This window comes from Oryctolagus cuniculus, chromosome 3 (assembly GCF_051225735.1).
Source record: "Oryctolagus cuniculus isolate XC-2025 breed Fujian yellow rabbit chromosome 3, ASM5122573v1, whole genome shotgun sequence".
NCBI classification, from domain to species: domain Eukaryota; kingdom Metazoa; phylum Chordata; class Mammalia; order Lagomorpha; family Leporidae; genus Oryctolagus; species Oryctolagus cuniculus.
The window spans coordinates 181,992,430-182,020,035 of NC_142869.1; the positions used below are offsets into that span (position 1 = coordinate 181,992,430).

Here is a 27,606-nt window from a genome sequence, read left to right on the forward strand (position 1 = left end):
ATTCATTTTTAGAACCTGACATACTTCTAAAAACAGTATTTCTTTTTACCCTAACAGCCAGAAGGGTAGCTAATGACAGGATTTGTTGTAGTTTTCTTAGCAAAATATAACCCAGAACCCAAAATACATTTCCCTTATTTTCCAAGATTACCAGGAAGTAGGCTTCATTTTAACTGATGATTCTGTTATTCAAAGACAAAAATGTGTTCTTATTTGTACCTGGATAGCCATTTAAGAATCTATAGGTAACGATGAATCAAAACACATTACTACTGACACCCATTCACAGTGTGTTAACTACTCAATTCTGGAGTTCATGCTTGTTCAAACTTAGACACACAAATCCGCAATGCTGTCAACAACAGAAACACATCAGACGTGGCTGAAGACACCCTCTCTCACAGCCGCGACGAGCAGCAGACCCACAGGACCACGTCCTCTCCCCAACCCCTGCCTGCAAGTCTACCACCTGTGTGCCTTCAGAGGCCCACACCAGCAAGCCCAGACCTGGGCCCTTCTCTAACTTTCTACCAGGGAACTATCACTTTCTCTTCACAGTGCGTCACAGTTTATGGTTCTTTACTTTTTTATCTGCCTCCTTCTGGACAACAAAATTTCCACCAGGCTAGTGATAATTTACATCTAATTATCAAACAAAATATAATTAAGTCTAGCAGTGCACGGCACACAGTAGGCTCTCAATTATTTGCTGGATGACTATATGCTGTAGAATTTCAAGTCTATAAAACAGCACAGAGCCCAGTAACATGAACTCCTCAACAATTACCAACTCATGACCAAGCTTATCTCCTTTCATTTTCCCTATGTATCACCCCATCCCGTGTCAACCGCAGTAAATCCTGGATACCCTTCACCCATAAATAGTTCATTGTGTTTCAAAAGACAGACTTAAAAATAACATAAGTTGTCACTATCACACCTCAAACAGTAAAAATCCTTCATAGCAGCAGATATTTAGTCAATGGTTACATTTAATCAAGGAACTCATATGTTCAAAGCAGATCCAAAAAAGATGTATCTACTGCACTTAGTTCATATGTCTCAAGTCTCTTGAAGCCCATAGGTTCATTTTCTCTCCTTTACTTTTTCCTACTTGAAGAGATGGGTTGTTTTATTAAGTATATGAGGGTCTGGATTTTACTGACTGCATCCCATAATATTAACATATCTACATTTCTTGTGTTTTCTGAAAATTTGTACCTAGGATAGAAAACGTGCATCCGGTTTGGCTTCTTGAGTTTTGGGAAAAACACTCCCCATACGTGGTGGTGCGCCAGCTCAGACACTACCTGGCTGATTCTCACGACTGTGGCAAGCTCTGAAAATCACTACCTACACGTATTAACAGTTACTAACCAGTGACCTTTCAATTCTGCTACCCCTTCTAATTTCTCATCTGGCTTACAAAGAGTCTCTGCATCCATCCTTAATTTGGATACCCTAAAGAAGAGGTCACACAAGAATGTCAGGATAAATTCATTTTAACCAGTGTTCAAAATAAGCCGATTCCCTACCATCATCCCAAAGTCACCAGTTTCTCACTTTTATTTTCTTAGCCTTACCAGCTCAAAGATTTAAATATACACTTGATGTTTTAATGTAATATAGTTATTAGCCTAATACTCAAATTATCCCATATGAATGAACTTTAATAATGGACTACAAGGGTTAATACATAATTGAAATGAACTATAACAAAGGGTAGCCACATAAAGTCCACGTTGATGTTAACCAAACTGAGAAGAAATTAATAGTTCTTTCTTAACACTAAGAAGGCAAATTACTTCAGTTTGAAAAAACTAATTTTTTAACTTATTTTTTGGACTTTACTTCTTTAGAGAAGTTTTAGGCTCTCTTAGCAAACTAAGAGGAAAGTGCATAGACTCCCACATTTCTCCTGCTCCAACACACGGACAGCATCTCCCGCCAGAGTGGCTGGTACGTTTGCTACAACGAGGAACCTACCTTAACCCCTCACTATCACCCTAAACTCACCCTTGCCTCCAGGGCCACTCTTGGTATTGGACGTTCTGCAGGGGTGCAGTGCATCCCCCGCTGATCCTACAGGATGCTCTCTCAGGTCGTCAGAATCCTGTCTCCTGGCTCCATCACAGGATGCAGCCTCTCCAGAGAGCCTTCTTTCACTCAGTGAGAGGCACTGAGGTTGTTCCTCCAGGCATTTTCAGACTTGACGGCTCGTTTCTGTTCACTGCTCAATCATATTCCAGAGTCTGCACACACCACAGTTTATTAGTACATTCACCTGCTGCCCACTTCTCGTGTGGGTTTGGGACAATTACGTCTTTCCAGGAATTTGTGGGCAGAGTTGTCCTTCCTATTCTTTATCATCCTTTTAAATTTCTGTAAGATCTGTAGTGATGTCCTCTTTCATTACCAGTACTGAGAATTTGTGTCTTTTTTCTCTTAGCTTGGCTACAGATTCCATCAATCTTTTCAAATAATTAGCATTGGGTTTGCTTTTTTTTCCTACTGATTTCCTGTTTGCAATTTCATTTCTCCTTTGATCTATGTGTCACTTAGAAGCATGTTGTGTAACCTCAACGGATTTGGAGATTTTTCCAGTTACCTTTCTAGTTTAATTCCTTTTTCCCCCTCCTTAGGTGCGACAGGATGGCTAGAACTGACTGGAGTCAGGTATTTTCCTTCACCCAGCTTCAGTAAGCCCTGAAAACGCTCCACTAGGTCAGCCTCTGGTCAACCTGTTTCTCCTGAGAGTAGGCTCTGAAAACCAATCTGCTCTGGCGTATTTCAAATGGCTCCTTCCCCTTCCCCTTCCCCTTCTCCTTCCCCTTCCCCATGTGAAAAGCATGAGGTTTCTGATAGTCACTGCAGGGTCCTGAGAGAGCTTCTGAAGGCAAATTTCACAACAGCGGGGTCCCCCTGCAGGTCTAATTGTCAGAGTCGACTGTTCTGATGTCCAGCGTTTGCCAGGCTCTGTTCAGGCTTTCCCACGGCGGCTTCTGCCATTAGTCTCCACCAAATCATGGCTCCTGCCGGCCTCCAGTCCTGAGGGCAGCTGTCCGCCCTGAACCTGTCCCCCCTTCAGGTCCCAGAGCAGTGCTGTTTTCAGTGTTGCTCAGCTTTTACTTGGCGTTAGGCAGAGTGGCTGCTTCCAAGCTCCTCACATGACCTCTAACGCCAGCCCTGGGGAGGTACCACCTACGCTCGGTAAAATTCACCCTGAAGCACACTGCTGCACACGCTTTGACAAACACACGCGGTCACGCAGCCGCCACCATGACCAAGACAGAGAACATTTCCAACAGTGCAGACGCCCTGTAGCCAATCCTTCGCCCCGACCAGCAGCTCCTGTTTTGACTTTTCCAGAATGTCAGACATCAGAATCAAGAAATTCAAGTTTTTTCTGTTAGTGTGAGTTTGAGATTTGTTTGTGTTGATGAATTTGTCAACAGATGATTGGCAGTGTTCCAAGATTTTGGCAGTTAGGAATGAAGCTACTATAAATATTCATATATAGATTTTTAAATGGACATTTTCATTTCTTTTGGGGAAACATATAGAAATGTCACTGGTGTGCATAAGGTAAGTATGTGTTTAGTTGTGTAAGAAACGGTCAACTTTTCTTCCATAGTGGCTATACCATTTTGCATTCACACCCGCAAATCAATAACGGGTCTTCAAAACGTTCATGGAAAATGGTACTATGAAAAAACTAGGCATGGGTTCCAAAAATTTTTTTGTACCAGGAATACACTTAATCCCATTTTTCCACAAACTTTTTGAAGTACCTTCAATTGAGCTTAAATTGCTGCGTATACTTAGCACTCCAGGTTTTGGTGGTTGATTTTTGGTTTTGTTTTGTATAAACAATTCTAATAGATGTGTAGTGGCATTTCATGGATTTATTTCAATTTGCATTTACCTATTAACTGAAGGTTTTCTTTTAGAAGCTTTACCATTATAGGATTTAAAGATAGGGTCTCTGAACCATTTCATGTTAATTTTTATATATAATATGATGCACAGGCCGAAGGTTATTCTCTTTGTATACGGTTGTCCAACTGTCCCACAAGCACTTCTTGAAAAAACTGTCTTTTTTCCACTGAACTACCTTGGCACCTTTGTTGAAAAACCAGCTGCCCATACATGTGTGGGCCTAATTCTGGACTTTTTCTTCCACGCATCTTTATGTCTCTTTTGTCAACACCACACTACCTCAATCCCTACAGCTTTAGAGGGTAGAACAGGGTAAGTTGATGAGCTCTCAAACTGCTTCTGTTTCAAAATTCTTTTGGCTATTCTAATCTATTTTTCTACATAAATCTTGGAATCAATCTGTCAATTCATACCAAAAATCCTTCTGGAAACCTGATTAGGGTTGTGCTGACTTTATAGGTCAATTTGGAGAACTGACAGCTCAGTGTTGAGTCTTACAATCCAGGAACACAGATAATACCTTTATTTTGGTCTTCTTGAATTCTCTCCTTCAAGTTCTACATTTTCAGCATAAAAATCTTACACATTTTGTTAGATTTATCCTTAAATATTTCAAATGTTTCTTATATTCAGCAATGTTGTTATTCCACCACCTTTACTGTCATTATATAATTATTTTAGGAAAATTTGTATTAATGAAATGAAAGTAAATATTCTGTCTGGACTTTAATTTATACTATAAGATATGAGTTATTTAGAAATTATGTAATTTCCATTCAAAGAAGATGTGCAGGTCGAGTCAATACTGTATCTTTGGGAGAAAAAGTCGTCTTTCCATGGCACCTGACTCGAATGTCTATAAAATGTTCTTGAAAACCTTTTCTAGGTGAATCAGTTATCAGTAGAATGGAAACTTCTCTGGTTTTGTTTACATTTAATTACAAAATTTGGAATCAGGAAAGGTACAGTTCATCTGTGTATCATCAGCTTCTGTTCCTCCTAACTGAAGTCTTCAATGTGAGGCCCCTCACCGTGCTAACTACGGACGCCCAGCAGTCCTGACGTTTAGCATTGTCAGTTTTCTCAGATACTGCTATCGTGTATTTGATAAACACAGCCAAGGAAAGTGAGGTTCACAGAGATTCAATTAAATCCCCACAGTGACAGAGCGAGCATGGGGCAGAGTGAAATTCGACTTTCGGTCTAACTCCAAAGAGGGGCTCTCTTCACGTGAGGCTGCTGCGGCCACATCAAATGGGTGTCGACGGAGTCCCAAAAGGAGATGCCGCATCTAAAAGCTGTGTTGTCCTCAGGCCCTCCGCCATCAGTGTGGCCAGGCTTAACATGTAAACACCGAGCCAGTGAACCAGGCAGGCAGAACCTCAGAAACTAAAATCCCCACAACACACACGCCACTCAAACGCCCAAGTTCTCGGTTCTCACACTCGCTCTGTCAGCACGTTCAAACTGTTATACTTTCTTTGTTTCTCTATCAACAAATTTGCATGCATTGTTTTCCTCTAATACAAATGCTGCCTGGGAAGTAGGAAGCAGTTAAAAAGGAGATTCAGTTTAGATGAACTTTGTATGTATGAACAGGTTCCTTCTGAAAGGATCCGAAGGCCCGGCTCTTCCTGCAGAGTAGACAGCACAGCAAGACGTCTAGTGTGGGGAGCAATCCGGACTGGACTGAGTTACTGGAATTAAGACTTATTCTATGCATCTGCTCTCCCACAACATGGCGTTGGGAGAGAAGTAAACAGCTTCCGCACAGCTGCCTCCAGTTCAACCAATAAACTGTAGGACTTGCTCCTGATTGGAGAGCAGCGTACTCGGCGTGTGGGCAGCCGAGTTGGATTGGCGGAGGAGGACCATAAAGGAGGAGAGAGACGGCATGCACCAGGAACATCTATGGGGAACATCTAAGGGAACCCGTGCAGCCCCCGAGAGAACCGGCCGGCGGTGTGCCGCTCCCCTGCGGAAGTGGGGAATGCGGCCAGGGGGAACTGCCCTTCCACGGAGGTGGAAGGGATAGTAGCCAACCCGGGAAGAACCAGCAGCAAACCCGGGGAGGGCCGAGCAGACAGAAAGAACAGCGCAGGGTTCAGTGTTGCTCCTCCACGAAGAGGGGGAGCAACATAATGGTGCCGTGACTCGGATATGAAGCCTAGGCAAGGTTTAGTGTCGTTCCTCCACGAAGAGGGGGAGCGACATAATGGTGCCGTGACTCGGATATGAAGCCTAGGCAGGGCTTAGTGTCGTTCCTCCACGAAGAGGGGGAGCGACATAATGGTGCCGTGACTCGGATATGAAGCCTAGGCAGGGTTTAGTGTCGTTCCTCCACGAAGAGGGGGAGCGACATAATGGTGCCGTGACTCGGATATGAAGCCTAGGCAAGGTTTAGTGTCGTTCCTCCACGAAGAGGGGGAGCGACAGTCTAGTAAGTGCCTTTGAAAGACGGGTCTTAGAAAAAGAAAACCACAACTCGAAAACTCTCTTTATGTTAGTTTTTTTCTAGATTGCTTAGCAGAAGACAACCAAAACAAAACTTCAGACTTATCACTCTCCGGCAGTAACTTACAGCTGTTAGTAAAGCCACATGGAGCAGCGAACAGCACTTTAAGGATTATTTACCCCCAACACTCCAAATGCAGGATTCTTTCTTCCTTTGTAGTAATTATGGTCCGACAATCTTGACAGCAGTACAAAGAGCAAAGCCTAGTTCTTTGTAAACAGCCTTAGGCACCTGCAGCGTTAAGAAGTCTACAGAAAATCTGAACCCACGGTAGGCTTACTCAATTACCTAAGAGCCCTGTGGCATGTTTATAAATTGTTTCAGAAATCTTTAAATTATCAATAGAAGCAGCAACTACAGCAGTTTAATTACAGGGGAAACCAGCTCCCCTAAAACTGAATGCTATCTCTGGCTCTCACAGTTGCTGCACTGCACATAAGTTGGCTTTTGGACAGGCAAGGGATTCTCCAGGGAAAATGGTATCTCTCTGATTACTGACATTTGTTTTTGAAAATGTTCACTAAAGCAGTTCAAATAATCTATACTGACCCAAGGGAAAAATAAGCTCTCTAATGTAACCAAAAGCCAAACCAGGGACCATTTATCTCAGATAAGCACAAATATTTCAGTAATTCATTGTCATTATATATAGCTGCTCAAAAATTCTAAACTAAAAATAAAAAGTATGGTTAGCTGAAATGATCTCTCCTGTTAGGCCTCAGGATGGTTGGTGAGTAGATAAATTAAAGCTTAAGTATAAGAGGAGTTTGAATGAAGGTCTGATAAACGTCTTAAGTGCATGCCTAGTATTTGATATATGGACCACGGCTTATATGAAAAATACAGACCTGTCAAAAATAACAACTGACTCCAAAAATCAAAAGAAAAACGAGGTCACAAAATTAACCCAATCAAGGAATTCCACAGCATAACTAAAATATAGGCATTTATAGGCTATAATCAGGAAAAGAAAATGGATTCATTCAACTACTGTTCACTCCTGACCACCTCCAGCGTCTCACGGCGTACAGGAACGATGCACCTGCTCCCTCAGACACCTTCCTAGCGGGGACCATTCAGATCTGCCCAGGACTGCATACTGACCAGCGTGAGAGCCAGTATCTAATTCAAGATCCCTACCCTCCTGAAAAACTGGAGCTCAGTGCACCCACCCAGTGCTTTTAAGAACGGAGAACAATGGCAGTAACTCGGCCGGCATTGTTAGACTCACGGCGATTTCATTTACCATCAGAGCTACACCACCTTCTCTGTCCGCTTCTTCCACACTGTCTACCACTTTCAGCATTCCCACAAGGGCTGGACTATTTTAGCCAAGCACAATATCAAGGTAATGAAGCCAAGGCTACCAGTTTAGTCTTTACAAGGAGCTTGCTGCTGCTTGTCACCACGTCTATTCAAAGCAATCAAATAGTGCAAATCCGTCTCCCCTGACGAATCTTACTATGAAAACGCACAAAGAGCTTGGCTCAGGGATACGGCATTCACAGCGGACACAGGACCTGAAGTACTCATCTCCACACCTGCCCTGGACCTACCAGATTATCAGAGTTCTGAGAAGTTTTCCAAGGAATGGAGAGGTGGAACTCCGACACAGTTCCTTCTCTCAAATATGTAAAGTTTCAGGGAACTCAAGTGCACGCACGTGTACACACACATATACACACATGCACACATACACATGCACATAAACACCCACATGTGCATACACACATACATAAACACATACACGTGCACACACACACACATGCATGCATGCATGCATTTTTCACTCCCGGGCCTGCTCACCCACACATGCTAATACTCCACACTGAACACCTACTGGACTTTGTTTCCACTCTTGGCAAAGAGGGTGGGACTCAAACTGCTGGTCTGCCCCAGTGGGATGAATCCGATGGGGATCTTACTGAAGGTCGCCTGGGGGAAGAGGAGGAGGTTGTACTGTTAGGGTCACAAAGCGAGCCCTCACACCGATGTGCAGGTGTGCCCGCCGCGACAGCACTGAGCCCGCTGTGCCTCCCCGCTCCCTGCCCCACCCCTACCCCAGCAATCCAACAACACGCAGTGAGCAGCAATCGATGCAGCAAGCGGCCTACAGTTCAGAGGGAGGCTTCAGTACCCACTAGTGACAAGCAGTGGAAGGAAAACTGGTCGACAGAGCGAGGATTTGCAGACACGAGACCACTGCGCACGGTTCCCCGTGTTTCACAGTTGCAGACGAAGTTCAACTGGGAGGGCCTACCACGTGTAGAGTGCCCAGCGAGGCGCGAGTGCGTTAGACGACGCGAACGTTCAGGTAGCAGAAGGCACAGCAGCTAATTAAGGCCACAACACTACGGGACTGCAAGGGGCCTCAAGACTCTGGAGCACCAAGGGCCAGAAGGCTCTTTCTGTGACTTCTGAACTATTTTACACTATTGTAGGAAGCGCACAAAGTAACACTGCCAACGCCATGGGCCCGCAAATCACATTTAACAAACGTTAACACTGGCCAATTTGCTTCAGACATTTCAAGAAATAAAATGATTACAGATATAACTGGAGTTTGTTCCAATCATTCCTATTCCCCCAATCCTGAGATCGGTGCAACTCCTTTTCACCTAGATTATTATTCTTTCACTACAGAGTGAGACATTCCTTAACAATCTGTAGTACTGTTTTCTCAATTTTAAAACTGTGTAGAAGTGGAAAATCAGAAAGTTGCCTTCTCCGTGTTTGATGTTTGTAGGCATCATCATTCCTTCAACTGCTGGCTGGCTACAATCTATTCCCACGTGAGTCCACAGGAGACTTTGTGTTCCAACAACAGTTGGTAAGAGCTCCTGGATACGATGGACTACCAAAGCGAATGGAGACCTTTATGACGCAGGCAGCTGTACTTTCTGGCCTAAAATCCAAGAAAGCCCAACTCTGCCTGCTGTGAAAGGTAACCAGGGAGGTGGCGGGAGGAAACAGAAGGAGAGAGGTGAAGGAACAGAAGAGGAAAAGCTACAGCACAACTACTTTCTTCACGGCTCACCTCGTCTGCTCTTCGAAGAAGTCCAGTAACCACCTGCAGACATAAAAAAGTTATAAACACGGATTTCATCACAAAGGAAATGGACCCAATTTTCAGACCAAACACTTACCCTTGTTTTGGTCCTAGAAACATGTTACAAGATGAACTGGGGAATGGGTGTTTAGCCTAGCGGTTAAGACGTTCGAACCCCATATCCGAGTGCCTGCGCTGGACTCCGGGTCCCAGTTCAGTCGATGCGCACCCTGGGAGGCAGTGGCACTGGCTCAGGTGTTTGGGTTCCAACCACCCACATGAGACCTGGCCCAGACAGGGCCACTGCTGGTATGTGGGGTGCGAACCACTAGACAGGAGCTCTCTCTTGGCCTCTCAATAAGTTCTTACGAAGTGTTTTTTAAATGATGTATTAGATCTTAAAACAGACAGCATTCTCCACTACAGTCAGAGCTAAAATAAACTGTATTCTCGACTTATGATCAATAGTAAGGCTAAGACACAACAATTGTAAAAACTCTACATCATACTATTAAAGTTGTATTTTAAGTTCTATGTGACATAACCTTACTGGTATCTATATGTCAGGCTCTATATAAATGTGAAATACATATCAATTAGATAAGAGACCCTAGTTTACATTATGAAATAGTCACACAGGAAAAAACAAACCCACCTTGCTATACTCAGAGAAGTCTGTACTCAGTAAATAAACGTTTCTTATTCTGAGTAGGAAAATGGGAATAGTATTCTTATGAAAACTAAAAAATACAAGAAGAATTAAGTTCCCATAAATCCATTACAGTTAACAAATATTAATCACTTATTTTTATTTTGGAATATTTCTCCCTAATCTTTTTTTTTTTTTTTTGACAGGCAGAGTGGACAGTGAGAGAGAGAGACAGAGAGAAAGGTCTTCCTTTTGCTGTTGGTTCACCCTCCAATGGCCGCCCCAGCGTGCTGCGGCCGGCGCACCGCGCTGATCCAAAGGCAGGAGCCAGGTGCTTCTCCCGGTCTCCCATGGGGTGTAGGGCCCAAGCACTTGGGCCATCCTCCACTGCACTCCCGGGCCACAGCAGAGAGCTGGCCTGGAAGAGGGGCAACCGGGACAGAATCCAGCGCCCCGACCGGGACTAGAACCTGGTGTGCTGGCGCCGCAGGCGGAGGATTAGCCTATTGATTAGCCTATTAGCCTATTAGGGGCCGCAGCACCGGCCCCTAATCCTTGCCCCTAATCCTTTTTTATAAAGCAATACATCACTGTAATTCTACCAAACATGAAGCTACTTTAAAAAGTCCATGGACAATAGAATTAAGTTTATTTTGGGGGCCGGTTTTGTGGTGGAGCAGGTAAAGCCACGGCCTGCGACACCAGCATCTCATATGGGACTAGTTTGTGTCCCGGCTGTTCCACTTCCAATCCAGCTCCCTACTGGTGTACCTGGGAAGGCAGTGGAGGATGGCCCAGGGACTTGGTCCCCTGCACGCATATGGGAGACCTGGAGGAAGCTCCTGGCTCCAAATTGGCCCAGCTCCGGCCATTGCAGCCATCTGGGAAGTGAACTAGCAGATAAAAGATCTCTCCTTCTATCTAACTCTAAAAAACACGAAGTTGATTTTGGTGTAGAGAATTTTGAAATCCAGGCATTTACAGGATATCCAAAAAGTTTATGAAAAATACTTTTAGAAAAAAAAGATACAAGAATTTCAAACTTCTTTTACATAAAAATAAACTTATCTTTTAGTTGTTTTTCACAAACGTTTGGAAGTATCCTCAAACATAATCTGGTATCTTTAAGGACATCCTATAAAGTAGAGGTTGATGCAGATCTCTCATCTTTTCCTGCCTCACTGGATCCCAGGATTAAGTGAGGGACCAAGTGGTCCACTTCATTCTTGTCCGGCGTGTCATCAGTACTGTTCACACTTCATTACAAAGCCATAGAAACAGTTACAAGGCCATTAGCACAGCTTTTTAAAAAGGAGCTTAGTAGGGCTCCCAGAATTTTTAGGCCAGTGCCCTGTGTGCTGTTGGCGTCTGATCCCTGGACACCAGTGAAACCATCAGAGACAGGAGGCCAGCAGAGGGGAGGCACCGACGCGCACTGTGGGACACAGGACCCAGAACTGAGCACCGGGCAAGGCCACCTGCGCTGGGCTCTCCGGGGGTTTCCAACACACGACAGCACGCGTCGGCGTGAGAAGGGGACATCTGCAGGGAACGGTGGACCAAAGCAGCAAGGACATGCCATGGTTATTCAACTGCTTTCTTATTTTTTAAAAAGTGTAACAGGAAACTGCGCACATTTATGTCTCATTACCTGTGTACACCGTGTGATATTTAATCAGTAAGTACACTTATCTTTTCGAGCGTGTAACATTTCTTTATAGTGAGACTTATTTTTTAAAACAACGGTAGGCTCACAGCAGAACTGGGAGGAAGGGAAACCGACTTTCCCTGTCCCCCTGCGGCCACAGACGGCTGATCCCCCGCGGCTGGCGTCCCTGACCAGAGTGGACGCACACTTGCTCTCCTGATGAGCCTGCACCGGCACACTGCCCCCAAAGTCCACAGTTCACTCAAGTGTCACTCTGTCCGTGGGCTCTGACACACGTAGGATGACACGCACCCCTGTTACAGTATCCTCGCGGCTGTTCTCACTGCCCTGGAAGCCCTGGGTGCTGACCATCCACCACCCCCGACCCCCGACAACAAACACGCTCTATCGTCCCCATCACCTCCCCTCTCCCAAACATCAAAAGGCTGGACGCACACAGTACAGCCTTTCCAGATCAGCCTCTCTGTCACTTAAAACACGCACCAGGTCCCCCGACCCTCCCAGGGCTAGACAGCTCCTTCCTTCCCAGTGCTGAGTGCCACGGCACTGCCTGGAAGTACCACACTTGACTTATTCACTACTCAACGATACGCCGGTTGTTTCCAAGTGTTGGCAACTGTGACCAAAGATGTCCCAAATAACCATGTGTATGGCTTTGTGTGGATACAGGTTTTCAGCTCCTCTGTGTAAATATCAACGGGTGTGCTCGCTGGATGACACAGTAAAATCCGTTCAGTTTAACAAACCACCCAGCTGTCCTGGACTGTCTACACCGTTCTGCACTGTGGCCAGCAGCCTGACCAGCCCTTGATACTGTCAGTGTTCAGGTTCTGGGCCACCTTAGTAGCTGTGTGGTGTTACCTCACTGAAGCTATCTAACATTAAAACAAAGGCAGACGCACGCACACTCTGCACCTACATACCTCGTCCTATTAATGTCGCACTGTGATAACAGGATAAATGATGGAAACGAAGTGTGAATGGACAAATCCATCTTCTTACAAGTAATTTTTAGTTTTTTAAAAGATTTATTTATTTATTTGAAAGGCAGAGTTACAGAGAGAGGGAGAGACAGAGAGAGCTCTCCCATCCGCTGGTTCACTGCCCAAATGGTCACAATGGCCAGAGCTGAGTGGACCCGAAGCCAAGAGCCAGGAGCTTCCTCCAGGTCTCCTACACGGGTGCAGGGACCCAGGCACTGGGGCCATCTTCTACTGCTTTCCCAGGCCACAGCAGAGTTGGATCAGAAGAGGAGCAGCCTGCACTAGGGCACCCATGTGGGAAGCAGGCACCGCAGGTGGAAGGTTAACCTACTAAGCCACAGCACCAGCCCCTTCAGCTTAATTTTTACTAAATATTCCTCAGGGCCAGTGTTGTGGCATAGAAGATTAAGCAGCCATCTGCGATGCTGGCACCCCACATGCCAGTTCAGGACCTGGCTGCTTCACTTCTGATCCAGCTCCCTGCTAATGTGTCTGGGAAAGCAGTGGAAGATGACCCAAGCGTTTGGGTCCCAAACCCATGTGGACACCCTGAAGCTGGGCTCCTGGCTTCAGCCTGGCCCAGCCCTGGCCATTGCAGCCATCTGGGGAATGAACAAACGAATGGAAGATCTCTGTCTCTGTCTCTCCCTCTAATTCTGCCTTTCAAATAAATTTTTTTTAAAAATCTTTAAAAAAATTCTCCTCATAATAAAACTATGATTCCATTACAAGCAGGGCTAATTTATACGAATCCTCAAGACATAAGAAGCTTATTCCCCCACTAGCGTTTTGTCTGTTTTATTAAACTCAAATTTGATTAACATATGAACCCTCCACATGCTGCATGGAGAGTTTATAAAATGCAATGAAATAAAAGCACACAAGGAAAGCTGACAGCTGTAGTCTCAGAGCAACAACCCTAAGAGAATGAAAGAGGTCATTTCCGTAAGTTGTAACTACCTTATCTCGTTGCTCTAAATTTTCACTTCTAGCTTTCTCACCTTCAAAGTGCTGCAAAGAGAAAGACAGCCATACCTCCTGCAGGGTCCCATCTCCTCCAGCGACAATGATCACATCTGTACTTTCCATCAACTCCAGGAGTTTCTTGGCTTGTCCCTCGTAATCTGTCTGAAATACAGAGGAAGCCCTGATCAAACCCATTGCTGTTGCATCACAAGGCCAAAGGCTAAAAATCAGAGTTTTACACTGACTGTCTTCTTAAACTGAACGCAACTGGTCAATATGAAAACAGCTCATATCATTATGCATAGTTTTCACAGTTTCAGAGCCCAACGAGAACCTCAGAAACCACATAGTCAGCTCCTTACTTTAAAATTCAAACCTGACAACTGGCCTGTCAGCCAGCCAGCTCGTCAAGGGACGCTCTTCCCGTTTACTGCAGATCCCACCCATCACTCACCCGCTGCGCTCCATCTGAAGCAGGAAGCCCAGTGTGTATGCAAACAAGCAGCAGACGTAATGCAAACAGCCCAGATCTGGGAGCCCCAGACACCCAGATCCAATCTCAACTCTGCTACTGGATGGCCTTAAACTCTCGGGATCTTCATTTCCTTTTCAATTTATATACTGGGGGAGGGGGTAATCATAGCTTCCTTATCATACTGTTAAAGCAGTATGTAGGAGCTGACACTGTGATGCAGAGGGTTAAACCACCACCTGCGAGCCAGCATCCCATATGGGTGCCAATTTGATTCCCAGCTGCTGCACTTCCGATCCAGCTCCCTGTTAATGCTGCTGGAAGGAACGGAGAAGATGGCCAGGGTGCTTGGGCCCTGCACTCATGTAGGAAACCTGGAGGAAGCTCCTAGCTTCAGTCTGGCACAGCTCCAGCTAGTGCAGCCATTTGGGGAGTGAACCAGTGGATGGAAGACCTCTGTCTCTCCCTCTCTCTCTCCATAACTCTACCTTTTATTATTATTATTATTATTATTCATTTATTTGAGAGGTAGAGTTACAGACAGTGAAAAGGAGAGATAGAGAGAAAGGTCTTCCATCGGCTGGTCCAAGCAGAAGCCAGGAGCTTCTTCCAGGTCTCCCACATGTGTGCAGGGGCCCAAGCACTTGGGCCATCTTCTACTGCTTTCCCAGGCCATAGAAGAGCTGGATTGAAAGAAGAGCAGCCAAGACTAGAACCGGTGCCCATATGGGATGCTGGCGCCACAGGCAGAACATTAACCTACTGCTCCATAGCGCTGGCCCCAACTCTGCCTTTCAAATGAGATAAATAAATCTTTTAAAACACACACAAACCACCCCCCCACACATACACAAAACAAACAAAAGCAGTATGTAAAGTATCTAGCAAGGTAAATATTCATAATTGGTGCTGTACTAAATAAAGAGATTATTATGGTTGCTCTGATCGCACACACAGGCCTGCGTGGTCACAAAACAGTACCTCAGCTGTATCATTTTTATTGAGAGCACGTCATTGCAGATACATAGACTAAATGAAGCATGTATGTCGCCAATGATGTGCACACCTCTATAACCAAACCCTACATTTTAACAGGCATGATGCAACCAATTCTAAAACAGCAAACACTTCCTCCAATTGACAGTACTCTAGAGAAACTAATAGGCAAAGATTATTCATTAATTTTCAGATTGTTAATCTCAAAGATCAGCTTTCAGTTGGGCTGCGGCATCAGAGCTGTAATAAAACATCTCCTTGGCTTCTGTCCCCTGTTCCTGGCCCAGAGCTCCTGCACCTCCTGGGCTTTCCTGAGAGCCGAGAGGGCCTCTCAATACTCACGGCGAGCCTGTCCCAGCCATACCAGAGCTTGTGCTAATGAGCTGACTCCTGTGGGTCCCTCCATGGTCTCAAGATGCAGACTGGTGGCCAGAAGGGCCGGCAAGGTGGTTAGAGGTTGGAACTTCTAACCCCATCCCCAGGAGAGGGGCGAGGGCCCCGAGGCAGGCTCGCTCGCCAGCCACCCCTGACTTACTCAACCACGGCTACTTAACAAGGACTCCATAAACCCTCAGACACAGTCCAGGGAGCTTCCAGGTTGGTGAGAGGCCGGCACAGCCGAGGAGGGCACCGGGGCTCTCTGCCAGTCCCTCTGCCCCTCACCTTCCAATACGCATCGTTCCATTGGGCTGGTCCTTGACGATCAGACGGTGAACTTGAGTCGTGTGAGCACTCACCACGTGCGCAGGAGGGGCTTGCAGGTCATCAGCACAGGTGTTGTGCCACCGTGCTGGGGTCTGCAAACGGCCCTGGGCTGGACAGCCCACCGGCATGAGAACACACCACAGGGGGTCCTAGCATGACATTAACTCACAGCGGACAGCAGGCGGGAAGTCCCCAGCATAGCACTGCTGAGCTGTACGACGAACAGCTGTACTTTTATTCTAAAAACGCAATGACTGGCTTCACCAGCTACATATTTGCGAATACCTTGACTACAATTTAAAATCCTGAGTAAAGGTTGGTTCTGAACACACACACGCGGCCACTAGGAATCAGCCTGGGTCTGCTGAGAACAAATCGTTGCAGACCATCCTCGTTTCCTTCTTTGGCAGAGCCTGGATCAGGGGTCTCTGAAACCAGAGACAGTTTATCTGGTCCTCAGCAAGGCTCCTCCTGGCAAGTTCTCTGACAGACCTGTGGGCAGGCTATAAAAACATCTAGAAACAGTGTGCAGGAGACAGTCACGTGGATCAGCTACCGAATGACTACGCCTGCCTACAGTGAAACGCTTAATGGAATGAGGTCAAAGCGCTGGCAGATAACCAGGGACATTTCATTGAGGCTCTCTCTTCTGCCTCACCTGAAGTAACGCGAGGGAGATGAAGGCAATTTACTGAATCCGTAACTGACACAGGCTGCTGCTGCTGCTGCCTCTCCTCCTCCAACCTCATCCCTCTCACGTTCGCATTCTGCACACTCCACTCCAAACACACCGAGTACGCTGCCACAGGGACTTTGCACATGCCGTACCATTGGCCTGGGTTCCCTTTCCAGCATCTGCATGGCTCACTTGTCTCCTTCAGGCCTCTGTTCACAGTCAGCCCAGCCTTCACTGAGCACCTCCACTAAAACAGCATCCCTGCCACCCTCCCCCTGCTCCCCCTGCCACCCTCCCCCTGCTCCCCCTCCTCCCCTGCCACCCTCCCCCTGCTCCCTCTGCTCCACCCCCTCCCCCTGCTCCCCCTCCTCCCCTGCCACCCTCCCCCTGCTCCCCCTGCCACCCTCCCCTTGCTCCGCCCCCTCCCCCTGCTCCCCCTGCCACCCTCCCCCTGCTCCGCCCCCTCCCCCTGCTCCCCCTGCTCCTCCTGCTCCCCTCCTCCCCTGCCCCGCCCCCACCCCTGCCCCGCCCCCTCCCCCTGCTCCCCCTGCCACCCTCCCCCTGCTCCGCCCCCTCCCCCTGCTCCCCCTCCTCCCCCTGCCACCCTCCCCCTGCTCCGCCTGCTCCCCCCGCTCTGCCCCCTCCCCTGCTCCGTCTTTCTCAGCACTCGTCACCATCTGACAACGGATGCATTTGCTTCTTGCCTATGTTCCACCTTTCAAACTTTGAAAGAAAGCCCTTTAAGTACAGATAAGGAGTCTGTTTTGTTCAGAATGTATCTGCAAGACGTACAACAGAGTTTAGCTCATAGTAGGCACAATAAATTTGCACAAAAAATTTAATAAGAATGAGTACATGAATGAAAGAACCAAAATTTTAAGAGGTCTTGACAAATTCAACAGACTACATTAGGGGCAGAATTTGACCTCGCAGTTACAACACCAATGGGAATACTTATGTCCCACACTCGAGTGCCTGGGTTCAACACCAGGAACCAGGAACCAGCTCCTGATTCCAGCAGCCTGCTAATGGGAACCAGCAAGAGACGGTTCAAGCAGCTGGGTCCCTGCCCTCTACACGGGAGACCCGGACTGAGTTCCTGGCTTCTACTCCCACCCCGAGGCCAAAGCAGGCACTTGGGGAGTGAAACAGCTGATGGGAAATCTGCCTCAGAAATTTTTTTTGAATCTATATGTTAAAATTTATTTTTAAATATTTTAAATGTGGGGGCTAGCACTGGGGCATAGTGGGTAAAGTCGCCACCTACATCGCCAGCATCCCGTTCAAGCATCAGTTCGAATCCTGGCTGTTCCACTTTTAATCCAGCTCCCTGCGCACCTGGGAGGGCACTGAAGATGCCCAAGTGCTTGAGCCCTGCACCTGCCTGGGAGACCCGCGAGCTCCTGGCTGCAGATCCACCCAGCTCCAGCTGTTGCAGACAGCTGGAGAGTGAGCCAAAGATGGAAGATATCTCCCTCTCTCTCCTTCCCTAAGAAAGGCAGTTACAGAGAGAGAGAGAGAGAGAGAGAGAGAGAGAGACAGAGACAGAGACACAGACACAGAGAGAGCGCTTCCATCTGCTGGTTTACTCCCAAATGGCCACAATGGCCAGAGCCCAGCTGGTCCAAGTGAGGAGCCAGGAGCTTCCTCCAGGTCTCCCACATAGGTGCAGGGTCCCAAGCACGTGGGCCATTCTTTGCTGCTTTTCAAGATGCATGAGCAAGGAGCTGGATCAGCCAGGATTTCAACAAGTGCTAATACGGAATGCCAGCACTGCAATCAGTGGCTCAACCCACAGCCCGCCATGTTAAGGGTTATGTCTGAGCTCTCAAAATTAGAACCGTCTCTCAGCTTCTGAACTCACAGGACTGACAGCGTCCTCTTAGAAAATGGCATCGGAGGGCCGGCACCACGGCTCACAAGGCTAATCCTCCACCTAGCGGCGCCGGCACCCCAGGTTCTAGTCCCGGTCGGGGCGCCGGATTCTATCCCGGTTGCTCTTCTTCCAGGCCAGCTCTCTGCTGTGGCCCGGGAGTGCAGTGGAGGATGGCCCAAGCGCTTGGGCCCTGCACCCCATGGGAGACCAGGAGAAGCACCTGGCTCCTGGCTTCAGATCAGCGCGGTGTGCCAGCCTCAACACGTGGGCCGTAGCGGCCATTTGGGGGGTGAACCAACGGTAAAAGGGAGACTTTCCTCTCTGTCTCTCTAACTCTGTCTGTCAAAAAAAAAAAAAATTAAAAAAAGCAAATAGCATCAGAAACCCTACACCAGGAAGAAATGCAGGAGTGAGGACGTGTGAGGACACCAATTTTGAAACAGCATCCTTTTAAATTTCTAGTTTCTGTGCATGTAACACACATAATACTTAAGTACTTGCAAGTAATAAGTATCTAAAATGGGGAAATTGCAAATACATGGGTCACATGACAATTTGAACACGGGCTAGCTAGCATAAGATGACATAAGAATTGTTACTTTCACTGGATATAAAAACGCCACTGCAGTTATACAGAAAAAGTTATACAGAAAGTATCCTTATTTGTTAAAATTATTTGTATCCTTATTTGTTAAAAGACAAAGGGGTATAATGAGATAATGACATTAGCCTCAGGGAACACAACGGCCATATAAAGACGCCTAGGGGAGACCGCAGGGCCAGCAGAGGTGAGCAGCACCCTAAAGACACAAGAGGCGCTCAGAGACGTCATTGCCTACCGAGGCCACAGGGAGGTGTGTGAGAGACCTCACTCCCTAGCTAGACACTGAGGGGTGTGTGAGAGACCTCACTCCCTAGCTAGACACCGAGGGGTGTGTCAGAGACCTCACTCCCTAGCTAGACACCGAGGGGTGTGTGAGAGACGCCACTCCCTAGCTAGATACTGAGGGGTGTGTGAGAGACCTCACTCCCTAGCTAGACACCGAGGGGTGTGTGAGAGACCTCACTCCCTAGCTAGACACCGAGGGGTGTGTGAGAGACGCCACTCCCTAGCTAGATACTGAGGGGTGTGTGAGAGACCTCACTCCCTAGCTAGACACCGAGGGGTGTGTGAGAGACCTCACTCCCTAGCTAGACACCGAGGGGTGTGTGAGAGACCTCACTCCCTAGCTAGACACCGAGGGGTGTGTCAGAGGCGCCACTCCCTAGCTAGATACTGAGGGGTGTGCCAAGTCTTCAAAATATCCTGTTCTCATGCCTTAATCAATGATGCAACTTAAATATACAGACCATAAAAATGTTGAAAGAAAAAGAGTGCAAAACCGCAGCACCGCAGTGGGGCCCGCACTGTGGTGCAGCAGGTCAGACTGCCTCAAGACGCCAGCTCCCATACCGGAGTGCCGCTTTGAGGCCTGGCTGCTCCACTTCCGCTCGCCTGGGAAGGCAGAGGGTGGCCCGAGGACTTGGTTCTCTGCCACCTGTCAGAGACCCGGACAGAATTCCTGGCTCCTGGCTTCAACCTGGCCGAGACCTGGCTGCTGTGGCCGGCTGGGGAGTAAACCAGCAACGGAAGAACCATCTCTCCAGTTCTTACTCTGCCTTTCAAACAGACCTTTTTCAAAAATATTATAACAGCAAAAAATATACAAGAAGCTAATATAATTAATACTAATACCAGGTAAGACAGAATGACAGCAAAAGCTAGTATTAATGCTAAAGAGAGTCACTCTATCATAGGGTCAAAATGCAAGAAAATCAAATAAATTGAAACTTTATTGTACCTAATAACATTCTCAAGGAGCAAAAATGGACAAAACTACACTGAGCAACAGACAAATCTACAGAGTGCGGGATTTCTAATTTCACTAAACACAGACTCCTATGTACACCTCCACACATAAGTCAATTAAAATTCAACAAAGTGGTGTTCTGAGTCACCTACTGAAATCAAACAATTTCTTCTAACTCATTTTGTTGCCTTTTCTAATCTTAATAATTTTTGAAGATTTATTTGAAAGGCAGAGTTAGAAACACATGGAGGAGGAGAGGGGGTGAAGGTCCGAGTGGGAGGGGAGAGAGGGGGAAGGAGGAGAGAGGGAGAGGGAGAGGAGAGGGAGAGGGAGAGAGAGAACCCTTCACCTGGGTCTCCTACATGGGTGCAGGGGTCCGAGGACTTGGGCCATCTTCTGTTGCTTTCCCAGGCACATTAGCAGGGAGTTAAATTGGAAGTGGAGCAACTGGGACTCAAACCAGTACCCAAACGAGGTGCCGGTGTTGCAGGCAGTGGCTTAACGTGCTGTGCCTTAACGCCAGCCTCGAATCTCACAAACTCTTGAGATCTACAAAGTTAAATTCCTCATCAGAGATAACCCCTTACCAGAGAGAAAAGTTTGTACTTATTTGTGAAAAAGAAAGTTACTACTCAATCGTGAAGGTCTGTATTCTCAGGAAAAACGTTCTTCTATAAAAGCTTTATTTTCATCCACCTGGAAAGAAGAGTGAGAAAGAGACAGAGAGACAGAGAGAGAGAGAGATCTTCCGTCCATTGGTTCCCTTCCCAAATGCCCACAGCAGCCAGGCTTACGTCGGGATCCCAGAACACCACCTGGGTTTCCCACGTAGGTGGCGGTGGTCCAAGTCCTCGAGCCATCATCGACGGCCTCCCAGGACACAGCAGCAGCAAGGCCTGGGAGCAGAGGTGCTGGGGCACAAACTGGCACTCTCCCATGGGGTGCAGGTGTCCCAGGTGGCGGCCTAGCCCACGGAGTCCCATCACCCACCCCAAGAAAAGAAGTCCTAGTTTTAAAAACTTCCCTCTTCCACAAGGAATGTCCCTTCAGTCTGCCTCTCAGGTGATATGTATCAAGCGATCAGCCACAGCCAGTCCTATTCTGAAAATAAAAAGCTGACAATGTTCAGGAAAAAACAAAACGGCTCTCATTAATTCTCAGAACGGGACACCCCACTAAGTCTTCTGCTCCTGTCTTAGTAGCAAGTGACTTCTGCTATGAAGTCAAGAGAAGAGCGCATGTTGTAAGGAGTGGTAGCTTGGGCAAAATTAACAACCAGATAGGCCGGCGCCGTGGCTCAATAGGCTAATCCTCCACCTTGTGGCGCTGGCACACCGGGTTCTAGTCCCGGTCGGGGCGCCGGATTCTGTCCCGGTTGCCCCTCTTCCAGGCCAGCTCTCTGCTATGGCCAGGGAGTGCAGTGGAGGATGGCCCAGGTGCTTGGGCCCTGCACCCCATGGGAGACCAGGAAAAGCACCTGGCTCCTGGCTCCTCCCATCGGATCAGTGCGGTGCGCCGGCTGCAGCGGCGGCCATTGGAGGGTGAACCAACGGCAAAGGAAGACCTTTCTCTCTCTCTCTCTCTCTCACTGTCCACTCTGCCTGTCAAAAAAATAAATAAAAAAAAAGAAAATTAACAACCAGAGCCATTCTCACCTTAACGACGGTCACATCCATGCCAGATAAATGCAAAATCGGGGCAGCATTTTTTTCAAATAGAGTCCTGGCTTTGCTGCAGACAAAAGAGAAAGTATAAGTATTCACCACAAGTTCTCAGGAGAAGGATAAAAAGCCCAACCATGTTCTCTAGGGTAGACCATGTGACACGGGTCTTCTTTCTTTGGTCAAGCACAGGAGGCTGAACAAGGAGCATGAACTACTATGGACTGAGAACTAGAACCTTCACGCTCTCATGAGCTGGCCCCGTCTGTAGCGTCAGTTTGTGCCCATTTGCGTATCATAGCTCACACTCAATGCCTGTCAACAGCCTCTACCGTGTGACAGACAGGGCTGGAGGAGCTGGGGACAGGGCGTGACAACGCAGACCAAACCACGTGTGCTCGTGGAACTTCTATCCCGGTGGGAAAAGGGAAGCGACTTACTGCAACATTTCTCGTTTGGCCAGAGAACGGAGTCAAACAGTGCCTTCAATTCTAGCCCAGTAAACATCTTGTGAGGAAAGATACATCAGTTCTAAGAATTTCCAACACCAGGGCTATCTCCATTCCTTGAACTTTAAGCCTACAGTGAAATCCCCGCACACACAGCAAAAATCTTCTCCATGAAAGCAGAATCTCTGCTAGGAAAGGATCAAGTCAGAAATGATCTGATGTGGCAACAGGAGACCGGTCAGCGGCACGCCTCGACCTTGCAGGCACAGCCACGCCCTTCTGCAGACCTGTGGGGGCACACATGGCCAAGCTGCCTTTGGAACTGCACAGGAGGCACTGCAGGACAGCCGCTCTTGCTACCGCTGGAAGCCCCTAGCCCCCAGGATGCCAGGTGGCACACTGAGAGGACACGGGCGGTCTGAAGGAATGCTCCGTCCCAAACGCAGACAGGCAAGTCTGAGAAGGAAGTGATCCAACCGCGACGTCTTGTGGAAGGGAGCTACTGTCCAGTTCAGGTCAGGCTAGAGAACACAGCTGGGAGCAAGGACTGCAGAAGCTGTAAGTCCTCCCTCCCCGACCCCGGCCAGGGACTGGTCTCAAAGTCCAGTAGGTAGTAAAGCGTAACAATCGAGTGGCCTGTCATTTCCTAAAAGCAAACCCTGGAGAAGGGGACGTGCCACACCCACAGACAAAGCTAACATCTCCAACCCAGGTCAAGACCGTGACTGGAGCACTTGGGTTGTCATGCACATCTACAACGCCACAGGTCCAGAAAAGCTCTAAAACCAGGGTGAATCCTTTTGATTCCCAATGCTCCCTCTAAAAGATGGAAAAATCTATTATTTACTACATAATTAGGGGTGAGATAGCACCAGGGCTGAAGGAAAACTTCATGTACTTAGAGCAATTTCCAGGCTCTCAGATGTGCACACAATTGCTCTTTAATGCATTATTAATTAATGCTAAACACAGTCATCTTATTTCTTTAAGCTGTTATGTAGTTTTAAATCAGCTTCACGATAAATTATAAATCATCCGCAGGGAAGAGCCATGATGGGGCGGGACCAGAGTGCAGCAGCTGCAGCCTCGCGAAGCGGAGCTGGAGCGTGATGGAGCCGCAGTGTGGCGGAGCAGGCGGGCTCGCCTGCTCCACGGGACGCCTCCAGAAAAGAGGGCCGTCCTCCAGGGGCGGTGTCCTAGCCTGCCCTCGGACAGAGGCACCACAACCTCAAACAAGAGTCCACCCTCGGAAGTGCAAATGCAGTTACGTGTCAAACTCTGAAACAGCTACGGAAACATGCAAAAGGTGGAGATGTCGTAGACGTCGGAACCCAAAACAGCTGACTAGAGGCTAAACAAATTGCCATGCTTCATCAGAAACTAGCAAGCTGCCACTTTATTAGGTCTCTAGCACAGGAACAGAACACACAAGTGGCATTAAGTAGGCCAGCAGAGAGGTGGAGAGCTTTAGGGCAGATGGGAGAGCGAAGGGGAGGATGTCCTCAACACAGCTCAGACCGGGCAGCGGCAGCTCCCATGAAGGCTGACCAGGATGGGAATGATGATCATGGCCCCACAGCAGTGTCTCATTTAAGGCCAAATCACCCATTCTACCTCGTACCTGCCATTTCCTTTCTGATTTTACAGGTGAGCAACTAAGGATCCAAGAAATGACTCCCACAGTTTCACAGAGCCAGTTAGCCTAACAGCACCCAGACCGGGCCCCAGACCAAATTCTTTATGGTCCTCTGCCACAGGCCAGCACGGACTAATCAGTGATCTTGGTGTTCAGTCGGGCTTAAGCTTTTGTTTTTTTTTTGTTTTTTTGTTTTGTTTTTTCGTTTTTTTGTTTTTTTCAATCTGAAAGAGTTACAGAGAGAGGTAGAGATAGAAAGGTCTTCCATCCGCTGGTTCACTCCCCAGTTGGCCGCAACAGCCGGAGCTATGCTGATCTGAAGCCAGGAGCCAGGAGTTCTTCCGGGTCTCCCATGTGGCTGCAGGGGCCCAAGCACTTGGGCCATGCTCCACTGCTATCCCAGGCCATAGCAGAGAGCCGGATCGGAAGAGTAGCAGCCGGGACTCGAACTGGCGCCCATACGGGATGCTGGCGCTGCAGGTGGCGGCTTTACCCGCTGCGCCACAGCGCTGGCTCTGGGGTCAAGCTTGTTTACTTGGTGGTAACGCTCGGCACTGCTATTACACAACAGTGATCAACAGGCACTATGACTGCTCTGTTCACAGGCGGAGGGAAGCAGCTCTAGCAAAGCTGGGCAAACATTCAATTAAGCAGGGGCACAGCCCCCCGAGGCAACCTGGGCAGAAGTCTGAAACTGGATGAGAACTGAAGCACGGGCCAGCACTGTACCCAGCAGTTAGCATGAGCCTGGCTGCAGCCCCAGCTCTGCTCCCAGTCCAGCTTCTTCTACGTGCACCCGAGACACAGCAGGTGCCGACGCTGTGTGGAGTCCCTGCCATGCACAGGGAGACTCAGACTGCGTCCTGGGCGCCTGGCTGCAGCCTGGCCCAGGCATCTGGGGGAATCAACCAGCGGGTGGGAGACTGGTCTCCCTGTCTGCCTCTGCCTTTCAAATAAAGAAAACTTATTTTTAAGGCATGATTTGTCTTCATTGTTTGTGAATCCCCACTGTCTCCCAAGAAATGTCTAGAGGAACCGACTCCAGAGCTGTGTCTGACTCAGACAACACTGACCTCACCCCTTTACAGTCTGTTCCCAGCCACGGTTTTGTGGTCGCTGTTCTCGTTTTACGTCACTGAGAGCTGACAGAATCCAAGCTGGACCAGTGCTGTGTCGCGGTGGGCTAAGCCACTGCCCGTGACACCATAGCCCACACGGGAGCACCAGCTCAAGTCCCGCCCCTCTGCTTCCAACACAGCTTCCTGCTACTGTGACCAGCAAAGCAGCAGCAAATGGCCCAAGTCCTTGGACCTCTGCACCCTTGTGGGCAACTCAGATAAACAAAGCTATGCTGCTGGTTATATCAACGTATAGCGCACCAACTGTATACAGTACACACAGGTTCCGTATCTCTTATCCAAAGTGAGTGGAGTCAGAAGTAGTTTCAATCCACTATTTTTAGATTTCGCAATACCTGCATAAGTTTTACCAGTCGACCAGTTCTAATGCAAAAATCTCAAATTGAAAATGTTCTGGGGATGGTGCTGTGGCTTAGCGGGAAAAGCCGCTGCCTGCAGTGCCAGCATCCCAGATGGGCGTCGGTTTGAGTCCCCGCTGCTCCTCTTCCAATCCAGCTCTCTGCTGTGGCCTGGGAAAGCAGTAGAAGATGCCCAAGTCCTTGGGCCCCTGCATGTCGCTCCCCCTCTTCATGGAGGAACGACACAGGACCCTGTGCTGTTCTTTCGTCTGCTCGGCCCTCCCCGGGTTTGCTGCTGGTTCTTCCCGGGTTGGCTGCCGTCCCTTCCACCTCCGTGGAAGGGCGGTTCCCCCTGGTCACTTTCCCCACTTCCGCAGGGGAGCGGCACACCGCCGGCCGGCTCTCTCAGGGGCTGCACAGGTGTTCCCCTTAGATGTTCCTGGTGCATGCCGTCTCTCTCCTTCTTTATAGTCCTCCTCTGCCAATCCCAACTCGGCTGCCCACACGCCGAGTACGCTGCTCTCCTCCAATCAGGAGCAAGTCCTACAGTTTATTGGCTGAACTGGAGGCAGCTGTGTAGAAGCTGTTTCCTCCTCTCCCAGCGCCATATTGTGGGAGAGCAGATGCATAGAATAAGTCTTAATTCCAGTAACTTAGTCTAGTCCGAGTTGCTCCCCACACCTGCACCCACGTGGGAGACCCGGAAGAAGCTCCTGGCTTCAGATCAGCACAGCTCCAGCTGTTGCGGCCATTTGGGGAGTGAACTAGTGGATGAAAGACCTCTCTCCCTCCCTCCCTCCCTCCTTCCTTCCCTCCCTCCCTATCCCTCTCTCTGCCTCTCCTTTTCTCTAACTCTGATTTTCAAATAAATACATCTTTAAAAAAAAAAGGTTTTAAAATTCGGAACTTTTTGGGCTGGTGACGTGGTGTAGGGTGTAAAGCCACTGCCTGCAACACTGGCATCCCATTTGGGTACCAGTTCAAGTCCCAGCTGCTCCACTTCTCATTCAGCTCCCTGCTAATGGCCTGGGAAAGCAATGGAAGACAGCCTAAGTGCTTGGGCCCCTGCCACCCACAAGGGAGACCCAGAAGAAGCTTCTAGCTCCTTGTTTCAGATCGGTTCAGCTCCAGCCACTGCAGCCATTTGGGGAGTGCACCAGCAGATGGAAGACTTCGCTCTCCTTCTCTCTCTGCCCTTCACATAAACACCTCTTTAAAAAAAAAAAAATCTGAAACTTTGAGATAGTTTCAAATTTTGGAGCATTTCAGACTTCAGATTTTCAGATTACAGACGTTCAACCTGAAGTACATGGTAGTGATAATAATAAATCCAGTCACTGGCTATTGTACACACTGCAGTCATCACGGCAGAGCGTACTCCTTACTCAGAAGGTTCACTATAAGAGCAGTCTCAGGCTGGTCCTCCAGCTGCTGTTCCACAAAAGGCACTGTCACCACAGGAGATGACAGCTCTGTGCACGTGACCACCCTGAAGACAAGTGTCTTCACCACAGTGAGACAAGCTGTGGCAGTCAGTGATACGGACGAGGCCAGCCCCGGACAGGCCAAAGCTAGCGTGTTTGTGTCTTAGTTTTAACAGAAGAGTTTAAAAAGTTAAGCTAAGTATTAGTACAGGAGTAAAAAAAAAAAAGCTTATAAAGCATACAAGTCACAGTAAGCTACAGTGATTACTGAAGAAAGATGTGTATACACCCACTGTGGCCCCACGTACACTTTACTGTAGTGTATAAAATGTCGTAGGCACTCACCCCGGACTCGCCCACAGCAACGGCCAGTCCCAGTCGTGGGAGGTGTACTGCACAGACCCCACTTTTCATCTTTCATGCCATATTTTCTAAATTTTTTATTTGAGAGGCAAAGAGACAGAGTGAGAAAGTTCTATCCGCTGGTTCACTCTCCAAATGCCAGCTACAGTGAGGACTGGGCTAAAGCTGAGAGCCAGGAACTCAATCCAAGTCTCCCATGTGGGTGGCAGATGGCCAATTACTTAAGCCATCACTACGGCCTCCCAAGGTCT

General features: G+C 48.1%; 1 protein-coding gene across 26 annotated transcripts in view; it reads right to left on the reverse strand.

Moving 5' to 3' along the window:
- The window catches only part of AGK (acylglycerol kinase), a 103,897-nt gene that overhangs the window by 35,678 nt on the left and 40,613 nt on the right, over nt 1-27,606 (reverse strand). For 22 of the 26 annotated variants that reach the window (XR_016231829.1, XM_089329645.1, XM_089329644.1 and 19 more), the window contains 4 exons: nt 22,001-22,076; nt 13,840-13,932; nt 9,492-9,524; nt 8,295-8,389 (listed from right to left, as the gene is read on the reverse strand). Coding sequence is in view for 20 of the 26 variants with exons in the window: in XM_089329645.1 (XP_089185771.1) it covers nt 8,295-8,389; nt 9,492-9,524; nt 13,840-13,932; nt 22,001-22,076 (297 nt within the window). In the remaining 6 variants the exon portion in view is untranslated. The remainder of the gene's footprint in view (nt 1-8,294; nt 8,390-9,491; nt 9,525-13,839; nt 13,933-22,000; nt 22,077-27,606) is intronic. The other 4 variants (XM_089329650.1, XM_089329652.1, XM_089329649.1 and 1 more) reach the window with 1 other exon arrangement.